Source organism: Daktulosphaira vitifoliae, unplaced genomic scaffold (genome assembly GCF_025091365.1).
Source record: "Daktulosphaira vitifoliae isolate Bord-2020 unplaced genomic scaffold, ASM2509136v1 Scaffold_1, whole genome shotgun sequence".
Taxonomy (NCBI): Eukaryota; Metazoa; Arthropoda; class Insecta; order Hemiptera; family Phylloxeridae; genus Daktulosphaira; species Daktulosphaira vitifoliae.
Window position 1 is genome coordinate 54,918,013 of NW_026099572.1, and position 18,887 is coordinate 54,936,899.

General features: G+C 27.4%; 2 protein-coding genes across 2 annotated transcripts in view; both read left to right on the forward strand.

The window, feature by feature from the left end:
* The window catches only part of LOC126894905 (uncharacterized), a 53,069-nt gene extending 38,508 nt beyond the window's left edge, over nucleotides 1-14,561 (forward strand). Inside the window, exons 9-15 of the mRNA XM_050666244.1 lie at nucleotides 3,709-3,820; nucleotides 4,164-4,348; nucleotides 6,049-6,178; nucleotides 6,270-6,451; nucleotides 11,012-11,123; nucleotides 11,511-11,698; nucleotides 14,067-14,561. Of these exons, the coding sequence (XP_050522201.1) occupies nucleotides 3,709-3,820; nucleotides 4,164-4,348; nucleotides 6,049-6,178; nucleotides 6,270-6,451; nucleotides 11,012-11,123; nucleotides 11,511-11,698; nucleotides 14,067-14,144 (987 nt within the window). The 3' untranslated portion in view covers nucleotides 14,145-14,561. The remainder of the gene's footprint in view (nucleotides 1-3,708; nucleotides 3,821-4,163; nucleotides 4,349-6,048; nucleotides 6,179-6,269; nucleotides 6,452-11,011; nucleotides 11,124-11,510; nucleotides 11,699-14,066) is intronic.
* LOC126894904 (uncharacterized) overlaps nucleotides 1-18,887 on the forward strand; it is a 101,881-nt gene that overhangs the window by 7,034 nt on the left and 75,960 nt on the right. The gene's annotated exons all lie outside the window — the stretch shown is intronic.

Below are 18,887 nucleotides of genomic sequence, written 5' to 3' on the forward strand. Positions count from 1 at the left end.
ACTTTATAATCTGACAATCAATTTAAGACGAAATTAGCTTATTTGATATATTATTAATGATTGTTTATTCATAACTTTATCAAAGACATAATAAAAAATGTAATTGAATAATATCAATAGAGATTAATTGTTATGTAATATTTATAGTTAACTAAAAAAAAAGACATTGTTCCCATTGCTTTAAAAAATTATAGCTCAGCTATAGATATGCTGTAAGACTGCTTCAAAAAGTATTATTGTTTAAATAACGACTCAATACAAAAAAACCCAGCACAGGGGGTTCGCGGCACAGTGTTGACGTGGCATAGTTGAATTAAGTATAATGATATCTGACAGTGATTAAAATCACTATCAAAAAAACCCAGCACAGGGGGGTCGTGGCACAGTGGTGACGTGGCATAGTTGGATCAAGTATTATGATATCTGACAGTGATTAAAATCACTATAAAAAAAAACGCTTCGATGCAAATCTTTAGATAGTGTTTAATTTTAGAAAATTGGTGGATTATACCAAAAGCAACATGATCTGCTAGTTCGTTATTATTATCCTGATTAAGATAAAGTATGTCGAATGAAAAAGGGATTATTAAAAAATAGTATTTCCCATAAAAAAATTATATTGATCAATACATTTATCAATAAGTTATAGCATTATAAAGTTAAAAATGTAAAAAATAAAAGCGACACTTTCCAGACAATAATAGCATTTGGTAGTCATTTTCACCGTGAAGACAAAATAAAGTCCGAAATTTTTTTTTTACGTAATAAAGTAGATTACATTAGCTTTAATTTAAGATATATATAAAAGTGTCAGACCTTCCGGAACACTTTCAAAAGTTAAGTTGAAAAAATTATTTTTTTGTAAAAAAGTTTTCATTTTAAATCCCTCCCTGTAGGCAGGTAAAAAGTCAGATTTATAAAAAAAATATACCAAATGATAGATAATGACATCATGCATCAACAAAAAAAAGAATTATAGTGATTCATACATCTTTCAAAAAGTTATAGCATTATAAAGTTAAAAATATAAAAAAAAAAAAAAAACACATCATAGTAAAACCAATACCTTCTCAGCTTCGCATCGAAGCTAAAAAATAAGTAATATTATACAAATAAATTACGTAACGAACGAATGTATAAACAGGATAAAAAAAAGTTATAAACCAAAATTACTATTTATATTATTTTTATCATATCATTAAATTTAATACTTTCTTTAGATTAAACGCCTGTTCAAAAGTTACATGTGAGCCCGGTCAAGCTCCACGTAGCTTAAAATCGCCCAGTACCACTCTCGTCGCAATGATAAAAACCGTGTCCGGCACACTTCCGGTACCTTCCTGTCATTACTTTTGTGTATGCGGTTGACGTTAGATCGTTAGATAGCCAGTGATTTGGCGTAGTTTTCTTTGTTGGGTTCGTGTCGGCCTGTATACGTACGGTCATTAAATACTCAATCCATATTTGGAGTTGGTGTTCTTAGTGTACTCACACCGGTGGTGTTTTTTTCTGTTGTTCGGCGAGTTAGCGCGTCCTGTCACAGTAAAATTAATCGTGACACTCAGTATTGTTAACGTCGTCCAAGAAGTATTTGTTGTGGAGATCTCAAAGCATTGCAATATCACGTAGCGGAGGAAGTGTCAAATGGCTGAGTGATGTTACTCCTTTTTTTATGTTAATGTTTTTATTATCTGTAATTATTTGATTTGTATATGAGTAATAGAAACCATGTCATTAGTAAAAAATAGAATAAATTGTCTTTAGTTTATTATTCGAGTGTCAAGTAAAACATCCGAACCGTCATTTATATAAAGATAATTAACTTAACGTTTAAATATAAAGTCTTGGAATATTCACTATGGGGATTAGGATTTCATTATAATATATTTTTAAAACACAAATTAAAGCATTTTTTTCCCTAGAGGGATAAAAAAAATGATAAAACAATGTTATTATTTATGAATTAAATCATTTTTTCTTAAGAATAATTCACACTGCCTCAAAAACAAACGAGTGTCATGTATAAAAATGATCATTGTATGCATTCTATAATCATTACAATTTTGTAATATTTTCTAAATTTTCACAAAGAATATTTTAATTTAATTTTATTTCAATTTTCTCAGCTCTCACCGCACTGATTTCTTTTAACAATACGTCAAAATATCACAAATCTCATTTAATAGAAGATATTGCCCTTAAAAATTGAAAAAATTTCCATCATTCCCTGTAAATGGAGAAAATCTCCCAAAAATTACGATTTTTTAAATCGGTAAATTTTGACATTTTTTTCTACTTAAAACTGGCATAACATTTTCAAAAATAAACGAATCAAAATAATTTTTTTTTTATGTAGAAACCATTGATAATTCCCTATCATTTGATATAAATTTTTTGAAAATCTGACCCTTTACCTGCCTACAAGAGGGATTCAAAATAGCAACTTCTGCACAAAAATTTAACTTTTTCAATTTAAGTTTTGAAAAAATTCCGGAAATACTGCGTTCTTTAAACCTATGATAAATTAAACCTTATGCTACATACTATAAATTAAAAAAAAAAAAAATTGTGTCGAGGATTTATCTTCTACGTACAAATGGCTGCCGTAGTCAAAACATGCTATTTTTGTGTTAAAATATTCGATTATTTATTTTCAAATTTAAATTGATATAACTTTTTGTAAAATGTATGAATCAATAAAAATTTTAGTTTCTAAATATAACAAATATCCTTTTTATCCAACATACTCCCTGCAACGTATGACATTGAAAACTAATGTTTTCGCACTCAGCTATTCGGTCGTTTCGGTCATATCGATGCCAAGTGTTTAGGTCATGTGTTGTCTTGTCACCATAGTTGTTAAATTGAGCTGTTCATCGGTTTGTTGTATGTTACGGTGTTAATTGTCCTCTCTCTATCCGGAGTATCACAGTATTCATCACTTTCAAACGGCAGTGGGTAAATATTAAGAATTTGTATTGTTTGTTAAAAGGATTTACTGTCCACATAAAAATATATGTATTATTAGAAAAAGGGGATATTTTGTTATTTATTCATTAGTCATTTGTTCTAATTTAATTTATCATTTTACTTTGTTTAACTTTTTTAACCATAATATCATATTGTTATTATCATATATGCGTTGTTTATTATATTGTAAGGTTCGATTTTCAAATTTTATATTTTCCTTTCCATCCGCAAATGCATGGTTATATTATTTATTAGTTAAACCTAAAGGGTAAAATCGCAAATTGCCGATACTATAGTAAAATATGGCTTGCATTGCACATCCATATTTCAATGCTTGATATCGTAAAAATACATTTATTTAACGCAATTGTTACAATATTTAAAATACTAAATATTATTTAATTCTGAGTATTTATAAAATATTTTTTCTACCAATTTTCTTCTTAAGACCTTAAGATTAAAACCTTTTCTACAACTTGGCTATTTGAAAATTGTTTTTTACATTTTTGGTAAATTAAACAAAAACAAATTATTCTAAATTATTTATAGCCCTAACATATATCAAATATTAAAATAAATATAATGAAAAATATTAACTGGATCAAAAGTTATTAAAGTTGCCAGAACGTGAGGGACCATTCTGTATAAATAAAGATTATTTACGTGTATATAAAAAGCACAATAAAAAATATAATTCATCAATATCACTATGAATTAATTAATATACAATATTTATAGGTAACTAAAAACAATGATATAGTTACCATGGCTTTAAAAAAATATACTACAGCTGTGGATATCCTGTATGACTGCTTGGAAAAGTATGCATGTAAACCAGGATTTCAAAAAAGTAAATAATATTATACAAATAAATTTTGTAACAGACAAATGTATAAACAGGATAAAAAAAATATAAAACCAAAGTTGCTATTTATATTATTTGAACCATATCTTTAAATTTAAAACGATATTTTGTTTAAACACCAATCAGATAATTTTTTTCTTTACAAAAATTCACAACTGCTCTGAAAATCGTCTAAAAACGACCATGGCATGTATCCCATATTCATTATTTTCTCATAATATTTTCTAAATTTTTGAAGACAATTTCTTGCATAATATTTTTTCATTTCCTTACTCAAAATTTACATTTTAATCTCTTATCATATAATATTAATTAAATAATATTTCAGGAAGACTGAACTATGATTCATTTCTTGAATCTACAATTCGTAATTTAAAAAGTGTTATCTCTAAAACATCCACTCCACAATTAATGGTTGCGCGTGTTCAAGGATTTCTTTTAGGTAACAATACCGGAGGTTTTGGGAAGTATTGTTTTGCAGCTTATTATACTTTTTTGATTTCCGAAAATAATGTAAGTGTAAATAAAAAGCTAATTATTTAAAAAAAAAGTTTCGAGACTGATAAAATTAATCATAAACCACTTTCATCATAGAATTAGGCATCTTTATATTTCAAATAGACTAACTCTATCAAAAAAAGTACAATATTGTTATTATTCGCTATTACAGTGTCACAAATAAATTTATTATTGATTATCAATTTTATTATCTTCGATTCGAAGGTGAGAAGGTATTAATTTTACTATGATATGTTTTTTTGTATCTATTACCACTTTTTCTCAGCTCTCTTGTCGAAGAAATTACCCTCAAAAATTGAAAAAAATTCCCTCGTTCCCCGTAAATAGGGGAAATATCCAAAAAAATTACAACTTTACAAATCGTTAACTTTCGAAATTTTTCCATTTTTTTTTTTATTTAAAACAGTTTAAAACTTTCTCAAAAATGAACAAAACAATATAATTTATTTTATTGATTTTATTTTGGACTTTATTTTGTCTTCACGATGAAAACAGGCATCAAAGTTAATAAAAAAAACCCAGTACAGGCTAGTCGACGCACAGTGGTGACGTGGCATAGTTGGATCAAGTATAATGATATCTAACAGTGATTAAAATCACTATCATAAAAAACGCTTCGATGCGAATCTGTAGATAGTGTTAAATTTTAAATATTGGTGTATTATTCTAAAAGCTACATTATCTGCTATTTCATTATTTATATCCTGATTAAGATTAAGTATGCCGAATAAAAACGGGATATAAATATTATTTCCATAAAAAATTGTGTTTAAGTTAAAAATATAAAAAATAAAATCGAGAATTTTTACACAAAAATAGCATTTGGTAGCCATTTTCATCGTAAAGACAATATAAGTACGAAATATTTTTTCCATAGTAAAATACATTACATTAGCTTTAATTTAAGATATGTATAATTTCGAAAATTAGCGATTTTTAAATTTGTAATTTTTTTTGAGGTTTCCCTCATTTACGGAATACGAGTGACGTCGATAGGTGACGTCATTGTCGGCACCTTTAAACGCATCATACCTTTAATTTTCCCTTCTTATAATACTTGATACCACTATCTATCCCCAGACCCCGAAAGTGGTGCCATCTAGATACCAATGGTACCCACATTTCGACCCTCTTCTTGATCAGTCTTCTCGACTGATTGACAGTTTTCATCTCTTCTTCATCATCTGTATCTATTTGGCTCCATGGCTTCATATAGTCAACACCAGATGATGTTCTAATGGGACCTTCGAAATCACCAATTTTGACCATTTCATATCTGTCTGGTCCTCTTCGTTTGGTTATTTGGTATGGGCCCAAAAACTTTTTATGTATTTTGGAAAGTGGCTTGAATTGTGTCCTCAAAATAGCAACCAAATCATCTAAGTGATACTTATGAGCTTCCTTTCTCTTTTTATTAAAAGTTTTACGCTGTTCTTCTTGAGCTTTAAAAATTCTTCCTCAATTATTTTAGTCAAATCAAAATGTTGAGGATGTCTCATCTCAACACCGAATGTCAACCCAACCCTGGAAGTGGTGCCATCTAGATACCAATGGTACATATATATATATATATATATATATATATAATATATGCCACATCATCACTGTGTTGGGTTTTTTTATATGATCTTTTTTTAATTAAATTATTGTCTATTTATAAAATATTATAGTTAATAAAGTTTTCCTTTTAAAAGGGTATTTTTTTTTCAAAAACTGTTGAAGTAATCATGAATTTAATAACATTGAAGAATTTACCTCGTGCTAAAACAGCGCTGTACAATTGCTTCACGAACAATAATTTAATTGATTTTATAAAAAATCGCAGTAAGTGAATTTTTATTATGAATATTTTAGTTTTTATTTAATAAGTAACCAACGTTTATTAAAAGTAACATTTATCCATTTATTTTTAAAGGATTGTTTGATGAATTTTTAAATAGATTAAGGAAAAGAATTGTTTCTGCCGATATCCTACCTACAAATGCTCATGACGAAATAATTAAATTCTTAAATGAAGATTTATCAAATTTTACAATTGAAATAATTAATTGCTCCACTAGTTTTTATTCAACATTGTTTGAAGTAACAGAACCTGAAGTATGTATAAATAAATTCTTAGCTTTGCCTCGAAGCTAAAATTAGTCTTACTTGTTTAATCTTTAATATTTGTCAATAATCTTGTTGAAAAATTTTTAATAGATATTTATAGACACGTTTTAGTTTAATTTGATAATTCTGTTACATCAAGTGTTTTTTATAGTTCCTAAAAGTTTGTACTTAAAGTACTTATTTTACGATAATTATTAAAACAGATATTAAGTAAATTTTTATCTGTTATTCGAAACGACAGTTATACTAATTATTTTTAAATATGATTTCATGTGTACTATAGTTAGTGATGTAAATTTTCATAATAATTAATTTTGTAAAAGTTTCAATGAATATTTTGACGAAAAAATTTTAATTGACTAGTTTAAAATATCACAAATGATTTGTTGAATACACACCAATATGCTGTCGAGAAATTGTGCTGTGATTATTTATGCTATGTTGTTGTTGGTCTTTTCTCTATGTCTGCATTGTAGCCGCCATCTTATTATATTATTATTATTTGTTTATATCAGCGCCATTGTGGCATTTGCATTAGTATTATATATAGTATTCCTTCTATCCACATTGGTGTATATAAGATTTTATAATTCATGTGTAATACATTTAATTTTTAAAAACTTAAGACAAAATAAAACTACCAAGTCCAAATCTAAAACCATTAATTCTTTGGCTATGTCGAAGATAAGGAATAAGGTGAGTGGATTGTATGAATGAATGTATAATGAATTTTATAATATATAATTATAACAATTAAATGTATTATACATGAATATATAGACTCAACGGCGATATTCTGAGCGCACAAAGGTGCGACAATCTCAAAGGTAATATTTTACTTTGTAATGTTGCAGAATTTATACAAGTTTTTGTTTAATAAATCTTATCAATTGTATGTGTGTGCAGTAGGTGTAAAGTATATTAATAATTGTGTACGTGATAACGTCCACTAGTCAACCGGTCCGATATCTGTCATCCTATCGTCATCAGCTGACCGTACACTATGCACCTATACCCATATTGTTGTATTTCCCCCCAATGGATGTGTCAAAGTTGGTACCACCATCACCCGGCATCACGTTTACCGGCCACAACACAAATGCCGCTACAACAGATTTTTTTTTCCAACCATACTACCGAGGCGACAAGTTGTCTGTCTGTATATAATTTTTATGGTGAAAACCACGTTTTTTTTTTTTATTATTTTTTTTGTCCTCCGTTTTTTTTATTAAAATAAACGTCGAGATGATGATGATGATCACAACTATGGCCAGTGGTGGGCCGTTACTCCTCAAAACAAACAACAAGTATCAACATGAAACCTCCTTTTTAATTTTGTGTATTGTCGTAACTCAAAAATAAAAATATAATTAGTGTTCTATAAATTAAAAAGGGGTCAGAATGATTATTATTGTCGGTGTAAAAATGTGTAAGTGAGAGTTACTTTTGATTCGGGGTGCAATTCGAGGGTCATAAAATAACGATGTAAAAAATCTTACCTGGTAAATTCTCTGGTTCTTATAATTATCCTTAGTGATGATATCGATGAAGATAATAAATAAAATACACAAGTTCAGATTTTTAGTTCACAAATTAACACATAAAATTTCGACAATGACGATTACTACGTTCGCACAACTTAATGCGGAGCACGATAAAAAAGAGCGTAATGCGGACCACGAAAGAATAGCCCAAATACAGAGCACGAAATGAACAGCCCAATACGGAGCATGAAATGAACAGCCAGGAGCAAGGGTTTGCTCTGGCTTTTTATAATATTTTTTTACCCCCAAAAATCGTCACTGTCGAATTTTTAACTATTAATAGTAGAATAACAAAGATGACAAAATAATATAGATTTTATTTTGGTGAGGAAGGATTTTTAAAGTAATTATTAATTGATTCATGACCGAACCGCATACACTACAATGTAGTTAAACAGTGTAAGTCTTTTGACTATTTCTCTTAAATGTCTATCTAATTTTTTGTTCGAAAAAGGATCATGTCCTTAGAAGAATATAATGTATAATGAAACAAGTTAAAATGTACCACTTCTATGGATAGAAGTGGTGAATATTTGAAATGAAAAAGAATATATTAATAAATACTAAAAAGATAGCATTGTTGAGTACATGAACAGGGTATTTTAGTGTTATCCCATATAAATAATAGTGACGATTATATTACGACAGTATCTAGCACCGCTCTTTTTCTTCTTTTTTTATTTTTTCCTTTATGAATATATATATTAAAAATCTTCAATAATTAATAAAAAAAAATGTTATTATATCATACATGACATGTTTTTTTCCCCTCACTTTTATTAATATTTGTTTTTGTTTTTATCAAAACCTAGTAACTCCGTCAACAAGTACTATCTTGCTTGGCGCGGCTACTAGGTCACTATCCAGTGTTCCCCCCTGGGCAGTGGGTAATTAGTAGGCCCTCTATTTGGCTGAAACCTTACAACTTTTACAACAAAACGAATACAAAACTACTGGCTCGCAAGCGCCATAGAGCTTATAGCTAAATCACGCTAAGATGGCGGCGACAATGCAGATATAGAGAAAAGACTAACAACAACTCGATGTAGTACAACGATAGCATAAATAATCACAGCACAATTTCTCGACAGCATATTGGTGTGTATTCAATAAAATTATTATTAATTTTTAATATGTTAAAAATAATCATGTAAAATTTCAATTAAAAATGTAATTTTTAATTTATTAAAGATCCTTAGAGTTAATTTTTATGAAAGTTTATAATTTAGAAATGTTGCACTTTTAAACACTATTTTAGCTCAACTTGCAAGTTTAGAATTTATATCATTAAATAAAAATTTTATGAGGAATAAAAAATTGTATTTTTTTGATAGATATGTGATCGGGAACTTAATTATTACTATTAACAGTAAATTTATAATAAAAACTCAATATTTCGTTAAAATCACTATTTTTTTATTATTGTTACTGTAATAAATCATTTATATAGAAGTCTTAGTAATCATTTCTATGTAACTCTTTAAATAAATGCTACAATTGAAATATTTAGAATTATATTCTGTTTGATATATTCCGTCCGCTGTTGTACACCCAGAGAAAAACCTCGATCTATATAATAAATTCATTGTTCAATTTGATAAATATATCATTACTATTGAATCTATGATATATTTATCAATATGATCATTTTTTTTCTTGTCTTGAACAATAATTATTTATAAGAATAATTATTTTGTTCGTATTAATAAAACATTATCATAAACCCTTGATAAAATTTCTCTATCAGAATTGATTGAGGTTTTTCTTTGGGTGTGTTGTTGAATTTCATTTTAACCTATATTTTATTAGTTATTTTTTTTTTTTGTATATAAATATTCGTTTTTACAATTTGTAATAATCAAAAATTAAAGGTGATAAAATAAATATAATTGCAGATATGAAATCAGCGCAATAATCTTTTATAACGAAGCGACGCGGGGCCGTTTTAATTTTTATCTATGATGAAAATGTTTGTATACCATTTACTCATAATTAACAAATTATCTCATAAAAAGTTTTGTTTCAAGCCCTTCAATTTGAATACACGTTTGCCATAAATTTAACAACTACTTTATCATTTTTACGTATAAATTACTATACTAAATTATTAAATATCAATTTCATACTACATTGAATTGCTATAATAGATATTTATTCAAATATTACACTTATAAATCATATAACTTGTAATTAGGATGTAAATAAGGAAATTAAAGTTCGTTTAGATTTTTGAATAATCTATGTATTTTTCAAAACTAATCACTATCTACAGATTTACATCGAAGCGTTTCTTATGATGGTGATTTTATTCACCGCTAGATATACTTGTCCCAAATGTGCCACATCCACACTGTGCTACTTTTTTTTATTTTTTATTAAAAATATAATATTAATAATGAATCAAAAATTAAACACTAAAAATATTTTTGTAAGTTTTTCGGCGTTGTCTTCCGGCGCGATGTTTGTTAGAACTGAGATATTAAACTCGAAACTAGTTACCCAGTACGCATAAGTTTACCAATACATTCTAACCTAACATATCTAGTTTTAAAATAATATTTAATTGCAATCTTTACTTTTATCTGTTGGTGCAATATTCGTTATAACACAAACATTATGAATGGGACTAGTTATAAGAAACACTCACAATCAAATTTCGTATATTTGTGTACGATTTTTTGATACTTCATGTAAAAATTACACTAATTTTATGTAAAATTAAAGTGTATATTAAAAATATTATACTAAAGTATAGGAATATTTAGATCATTATTTACAGGTATAATTTATGTTTATATTATAAATGATAAAATAATATTCCATTTATGAAACCTCTATTTATTTTTATAGGCATCCTTTAAAAATTTCCAATGATCTCATTAAAAAGAAATTGCCTTACATGAAACCACATAATGTTCAGCTTTGCTATAATTAGTACAAATAATTGAATAATCCATCCTTTGAATTAATGCGGTTAAAAATAAGTGTTTGTATTTGTTTCTAGATATTAGAAAATGAAAACGTGGATGATCTTGTGTTAAAAAGATATGATGTAGCAATAGATATTCTGTATGGCTGCTTAGAAAAGTATAGATGTTATTCAGCAACTCGCAAAAGTAAGTAATATTATATAAATAAAGATGTAACAGACGAATGTGTAAACAAATAAAAAAGTTATAAAACCAAATTACATTATTTGTATCTTATCACTAAATCGAAAACGTTATTTTGTTTAAGCGTTAATTAAAGCATATTTTTCTCTAAGGGGAAAAAATTATATAGTAATATTTTACTATTATTTATGAATTAAATAATTTTTTCTTAACAAAAATTCGGAACTACTATCAAAACACAAACGTTTGTCAAACAAACAATTATTGTATGCATCTTACAATCATTATTTTTTTTTATAATATTTTTTACTTAATTTTTTTTTCATTTCCTTACTCAAAATTTATAATTTTAATCTCTTATTGTATAATATTAATTATATAAAATTTTAGAGAAACTGAACCATGACTCATTTCGTGAATCTACGATCCGTAATTTAAAGGAAGTTATATCTAAAACTGCCACTCCTCAAGATATGGTTAACTGTGTTCGAGCTTTTATTTTTGGTAATAATCGCAGTGACTTTGCAATGTATTGTTCTGCAGCATATTATACTTTAATGACTTTAGATGAAAATCGCGTAAGTAAAATTAGTATTTTAATATACATTAGTAAATTAAAATTACGGTAAAATAGGAATTAGGAGGGGAGGGTTTGATTTACTACAATAGAAGAATATGTTAAACTACTCAATTACTTGCAAAATAAATACAATATTGGAAAAATAATTTTTGATTTCTTTCAGTTAAATATAATTTATGTGTTATTAGCTAATAATTACTTTTTTAGGATCATCCCTCATATCTTAGGAGGGTGTCAACTTAATTCTTTGAAGTAGCAACATACATATTTAACTAACTTATAAAATAGGAAATAATTTATTTAAGAAAATGATTTGAACTTTTGAACTAGTACTTCAGAAGTTATTAATAATGTAAAGTTATGACTGATGGTGAGGAGTGAGTGCTGCTATTTTTATCACTAGTCATTTCACGATCTTATTCTTCGTATGATAATAACATCGAAAGTAGTAGCCCAAAAGTTGTTATCGGACTTAATTTTCGTAAATAGATTATTTCCTATTTTATAAGCTAATTAAATTTGTATGTTATCATTAAAAAAAAAAAAAGATGACTTCCTTATAAATTATAAGGGATTATCTTAAAAATTAATATTAACTGATAAATTAAGAATTATATGAAACTAAAAAAACAATCAAAAATCAAATATTGTATTTATTTTGCCAGAAATCGATTAGCTTATGATAAACCGATCATTCTGTATACTACCTTTTCTATCGGGATGTATGGTTTGAAGTTTTGAATTAGAGAAATAGAAAATAAATATAGTTAGATACTTGATACGAATGAACATTTTAATATAGCAGTGAATATTAAAATTTCACTTACTGTTTTACTTGAAATAAATAAATAAATAATTTAAGTACCATTAGGAAAATGAAAAAAATTTTAATATAAATATAAATAATTTATATATTTTTTTTACTTATGTTGTAACACAAAACAGTAAGTAAGATGCGTACGAAGATGAAGATGAGGATGAGGAGTCTGCTGTCTAGGTATTCACGTGCGTGTTGTTGTACAGCAGTCACCGTACTCGGCTGACACTCCGTGCTAGCTGTGGGTGTCGAAAGGCTGTTGTTATAGGAAAGGAATTAGGGTAACACTTAGGTATGAGGTGCAAACAAAGTGCAAGACACAAGTACTCTGAAATGTTGTGGAACAGAGTAGATAGGTTAAAAAGGAAAAACAAAGACTTTACTTTAAGCAGTAAGCCGGACAACGACAATCGATTACTGAGACTGATGAATGACACAAGGTACTGGAGTCGACTGACCAAGATGGCCAGGTTTTTATAATAATTTGGACTATTGCCAATTTAGCAATAAATGTTAATTGTTAATTCATCAGTCTCAGGCAGCGGATGTGCTGTCTGTATTTTATTATAATAAATTCTCATAATAATGATAACGTGACACCATCACACTTATATATATATATATATATATATATTACAAATATGTATTTAATAAAATTGAAAGCAAGCAATGACAACATTTAAATTTTAATAATTCAACATTGACGATTTAATTGTGGACCGAGGCAACACCAGGGGCTGAGCCTACGACTGACGTCTTATTTGACAAGAGCGATGAAAAAATGCACTTTTTTTTCTTGATAAATTTTATTATCTCTGTTCTCCCTTAAAACATCATCAGCGTAGCTTGTGTTTATTTATTTCCCAATATTATTAGTTAGTACATGGTATCATAAATTAAAATAATGTGTATGTATATAAAAATGCTTCTATACGGTTATTGAGGTCGAGTAATACAATGTAATATGGTAATGAATATATTACAACATTTACTTTTTAGTTTTATATTTTGAAACATATTTTATTATTTTTTCAGAAAATTTTTAAAGGTGTTTTGGTTCTTAAAATGTTTTTAGAATTATTAAGCATATCTTCTCATTTTTAAAAGAATATTATCTATGTAATTTTAGAGATTTTTTTTCATATTTCCATCATTTTAATAACTTAAGAATACCTAAAATGCCTCTTCCTATTAATAACTATGAATTTTAACAAATATTGATGACAAAGTAAGGAAGTTGAGTATAGTGGAGGGTTTTTCACTCTTATAAAAATATAACTGTATATATCACTATTTATAATTGTAATAATGTACAATCACATATGTCTGCTCGTATACCTGTTGCCTCGCGAGGCATATATATATAGCATACTACTACATATAAAAAACAGTATCTACATCCTACTGTCGCGTACAAATTTGATTATTATTATGAAACGATAAATAACAAAAATAAAAGCAGTGTGTATTCAACAAAAAATTAAAAATGTTTATTTTGTTTGTATTAAGCATTTTTGAGTTTTTTTATAGCTTAATTTTTGTTTTTCAGTCTCAACCATGGTTTGTCAAAGGTGAAAAGTACTTAGAAGCTCTTAAAAATCTTTTTCGGTTTCCCCATCAATTGTGATTTGAAAACCTGAACTTCTGATAAATTTTAATAAGAAAAATTGAAAAAAAAAATAAAAATTTTATTTAAATATTTTTATTGTTGGTGCAATCAAAATGGAAGAGTGGGTCGTAAATCTGCTTTTCATATAAAGAGCGATGATTGAATTTTTTAGTCATGCATAATGATTTTTTTGAAAACTATTTTTATTTTCGCTTATTTGAATAGCGATTCAAATTAAAAATATATGTTGAGAAAAGAAAAGAGGACATCATTATTTTTGAAATTATAACTTCCCCCATGAAATTATTTTTTGGTTGCGCCACTGATATTGATTAATTTTATATTTAATTCATAATAACTCATTATTGTAATAAGATTACAGTTCAAAATATAATTTTGGTTTTGTCAATCGATACAATTTTATTTTATTTATTCCGTTAAACTTCATAATTTTATTGCTCTATTTTTACTATTTATTACTCTAAAGTTTAAAAATATGTTTGGAAATATTTTACATGCATTTGATTTATATTTGTGTTTATCATAAGAGTAATTTGCAATTACATTATTTACATTTAACACAAATGTTATAAGAGTATAATGTAAGAATAATATAATGATTTAAAATTGTAAATTTTTATAAATTACAGTACAGAAATTATCACTGTAAAATGTGTTGATTTCAAGTTTCATAGACTAATCCACCTTGTATATTGCACTAGTCAATGCGTTATACTCGAAAATGTTATCATGAAATATAAGACAATATGTTGACGTATCGTTTGGTATCCGAATCTTGGTTTCGAATTCAATGCAAACGTCTACAGGAACACTTTTAATTATTTCTTTCTGTTTGGAGCAATCAATGACAACCATAGGAGCAGTATCTTTGAATTCTTCTTTAGTCAAAATAGGATCATCATTATTAGTATTGTAGATGTTATCTTGAAATGTCGAATACATTTGATATAATGCTGAATATTTATCAATATCGAAATCAATGTTTAAATTGTCATACAGATAAGATTCTGAATTTAAAATAACTTTGAGTGATGATAGGGAACAGTGACCGAATCGGTTCATATCTACAGATTTATTGTACAGATGTCTTCACGGTTTACGAATGTGTTTTTCACTTGTGATAAAAACGGTTGGGTTCAAATAATTCCCAACTTTTAAAAGCAATGTAATGTGGTTTTAATTGATTCAAATTGTAATTGATGTCTTAACGACGACATTTTTAACATTTTTCAATAAAGAGCTAAAAACTTTTCTAATACAGAGAGGTATTAAACATTTCCCTATATATTCTGTAGTGAAGTTTTGCGTACTCGAACGTTGTAACCGTACGCTTAAAGAACACATGTGGAAAAAATGTACAGCATCGAGATCTAATCAATGGTTGACAAAATTACATAAAATAACAAATGATTATAATAATGTTATTCATTCGGTAATCCATGAAACACCAATGCAAGCATCCAAAAAAACTCGATTCCATACGGTTTTATCGTTTACCGTATTATTCTAACATTACTCAATATTAGTAACGCAGTACGGATAAGTAAAAACAAAGCCGCTTTCGTCAAAGGATATACGTAATTGGTCCAATTTTGCATAGATAAAATAAAAAAAAAGCTTAAACTCATTATATACGTGTTGAAAAATGAACACGATATGCAAATTATCAACGAAACGTTCTACTGGGAAGAGTTGAAAAAACAAATTTTCTAGATACGTTTCTGATAGAAAAAATGTCATAAAAATTAAAAATATTTTTTTAAACGGCGTAGTTTAAAAAAACAGTTGGATACATAAAAAAGATTTATCACAGTTTTAACAGTCATAAAAAATGAACGGATCACTAGTAGTCGATTTTCAATGCATTGTAAATTAGAGACGTCAATTGATCGTAAAAGAACTGTCGGCGTACGCGTTTAACCCATTACATGTTTATGTTATGTAATATGTATTTTAACCACCTGTAAGATTCTACATGACATCGTTCATGATACACCATTGTCCACCCCCTCACCTTAATCAGTTGTCGCCCTTTTATGGGTATTGGTAGTTTGACTGACCAACGCTACGATACAAAGTCTTGCAAGTGCCACACGGTCAACGACGATCCTCCGCAAATGATACGTAGAGTCGTCTTCCCGTCGTCAAAGTGACAATGTTGAGGGCGTACGCCACCGGCTCCCGAAGTGACACACGACCGTACTTGACAAACTGATCCGCACCCGCGCAACGTCGCCATAAACGCTGCAAACATTTTGACTCCAGAGGATGATCCGCATTGCCAATGCAGCGAAAGTGCCACGATATTATCCGAAGATTTTAATTAATATCTAACATTCATTTTCATAATTAGATAATTTTTTATTTTATAAGCTAGTAAAATATGTATGTTGCCATAAAAAAAATAAAGTTATAAGGTAACTAATTAATTTTTTATGACGTCGTTATCATAATCACGGAATATTTATATTTACTTATGACTATCAATTATCTATTGATAATAAACTTAACTATATAATATAATTATACTTAACTATAGATAATATACTTAACTGGCAATAAAGATAGCATATATTGCTATCTTTATTGCCAGTTAGTGTATTAAAAGTCACAACAATGTTCTTTACTGCGTAAACCCAACCCAACCCAACCGATAAATAAGGTACAAAGTTTTTAGCATAAATAATGGGGAATTTCGACTGGAAATTTTTAGCATTGATAATTTAGATAACAAGCAATATATTTTATTAGTCATGGCTATAATAATTAAGTGTTATGTCAGCAGCGAAAGTGTTAACATGTGAAACCAATATTTAAATTGCACAAAAGAAGAAATCCGCGCCGTCATTCGATTTTTAAATTTTCAAAATGTTTCTCCGACTGAAATTCATAGAAAAATAACTAAAGTTTATGGCCCAAATGTAATGTTGAAATTAATGATGAATATAATAATTCTGACGAAGGTTTTACAATAGCTACAAAACCATCAACATCGTAATCTGATATAAAAAACTCACAGATGAGACTTAAGTTACCGGTCCTAGCTTTGTCTTGCGATAGAACTGGAATTTCAGATGGAACAGCTGCTAAAATTGTAAGTGATGTACTTCAAGATATTGGTATTATTTCAGTCGATAATAAAAACAGTTCAATTGTATTTTAGATTGTATTAAGTCACAAGAAGAACACCTTAGAAATTTTTTATTTACTTTGTCATACACAAGCTGTTGAAAGAAGCGTAAAATTAGTAACAGAAGCATCTGCAGTTGTATGCGGACAAGCTAGAAGGGATGGTGTTATAAGGGCTAGGATTGAATCTCGTAGGATTATGTCAAATTTTAATTCCAAAAAATATTTTCAATTTAATTAAGTTAATGTTTTTACCTATATAAAAATTTAATACATTACAATAAATCAAAAATATATTTAAAACTCTTAAGTAATGTGTTCTGAAAATTTCGTAAAATTTTGTAATAATTTTAAGATTGTGATTATTTATACACATATTTGAGTATGGATCACAACTTTCTAGTAATATTGGAATTCGCAAAATAAAATTTGTTTTCGTTCTACTCTACTATTAATATTCCTAAAAATCTATTTTTTTTATAACGGCTAATTTAAATAAAAAAATATACAGTCGATAAAAAAGTACAGATTTTCATAAATATTATATATAATAAAAATTAATATAGCATAGAAAGTTAAACTTATTTAAATTTGTTTGCTTCTTTTAAGTCAAGAAAATTAACTTTGAAATTTGAACTAGCTTAATTAGCTAATTTTTTCAACCATCGGTAGCAACGTACGATTGGCGATTTGGTAAAAACTTATGTTTTACAAGCCTGGGGTGCGAGGTTCCAACCCGCGTACGGCAATGAAATTTTTTGCATTTTTTCTTAATTCTTTTTAAGATAGAATAAATTTTCAACTGCTTTGATTTTTATCTCATTTAGATTCAATTACTTCAATAAAGATCAAGGATCCCATCACTTTAGTCATCCCTTGCAAGAAGAAATTTCTTATTCGTATTAAAATTATTTTACTATATTTTAAGTTTTAGCTTTGATGCAAAGCTGAGAAGGTATTTTTTTGTGACTATCATATATTTTCTCTGCTCTAACTTGACCTACTTTTTTCAACGATACGTCAAATGACTACAATTCGTATCTAGTTGAAGATATTACCCTCAAAAATTGAAAAAAAAATTCTAATTTATCAATTAAACAGTTAGTTATTCCATGTTCTCCATAGAGACAATTAAAATCATTGATTTCTAATGTTTTCAAAATATTTATTAACGAATGAAGTTTGATATGATAGGTTTCAACTACAAAATTAAATCATTTTACTTTGTAATTTAATAATTTTTTTACTCTATTTGTGTGTCCTACTACTAGACTATAATATTACAAATTATTTAGTAACATGTTGCTATATAAATCATTTCTAAAAAAAATGATTGTTTTTAACAAATATAATCAAATTTTATAATACACTCAATTGAGTAAATCTTTTTAACAACTTTGTTTTGATTGGTACATTTAGTTAAAGTAAATCATTAAAATTAATTAAGTTCTCAATATTTCAATTATAGAATCTTTTCAACAAACAACAAAAGTTCCTAGGAAATTATTACTATTACTTCTATTTAAGTTATCTATTACCATAAAAATGCAAAAAAATATTGAGCTTTTCTGATAAATTTACAATAAATAGTAATTATAAAACTTTCTGACT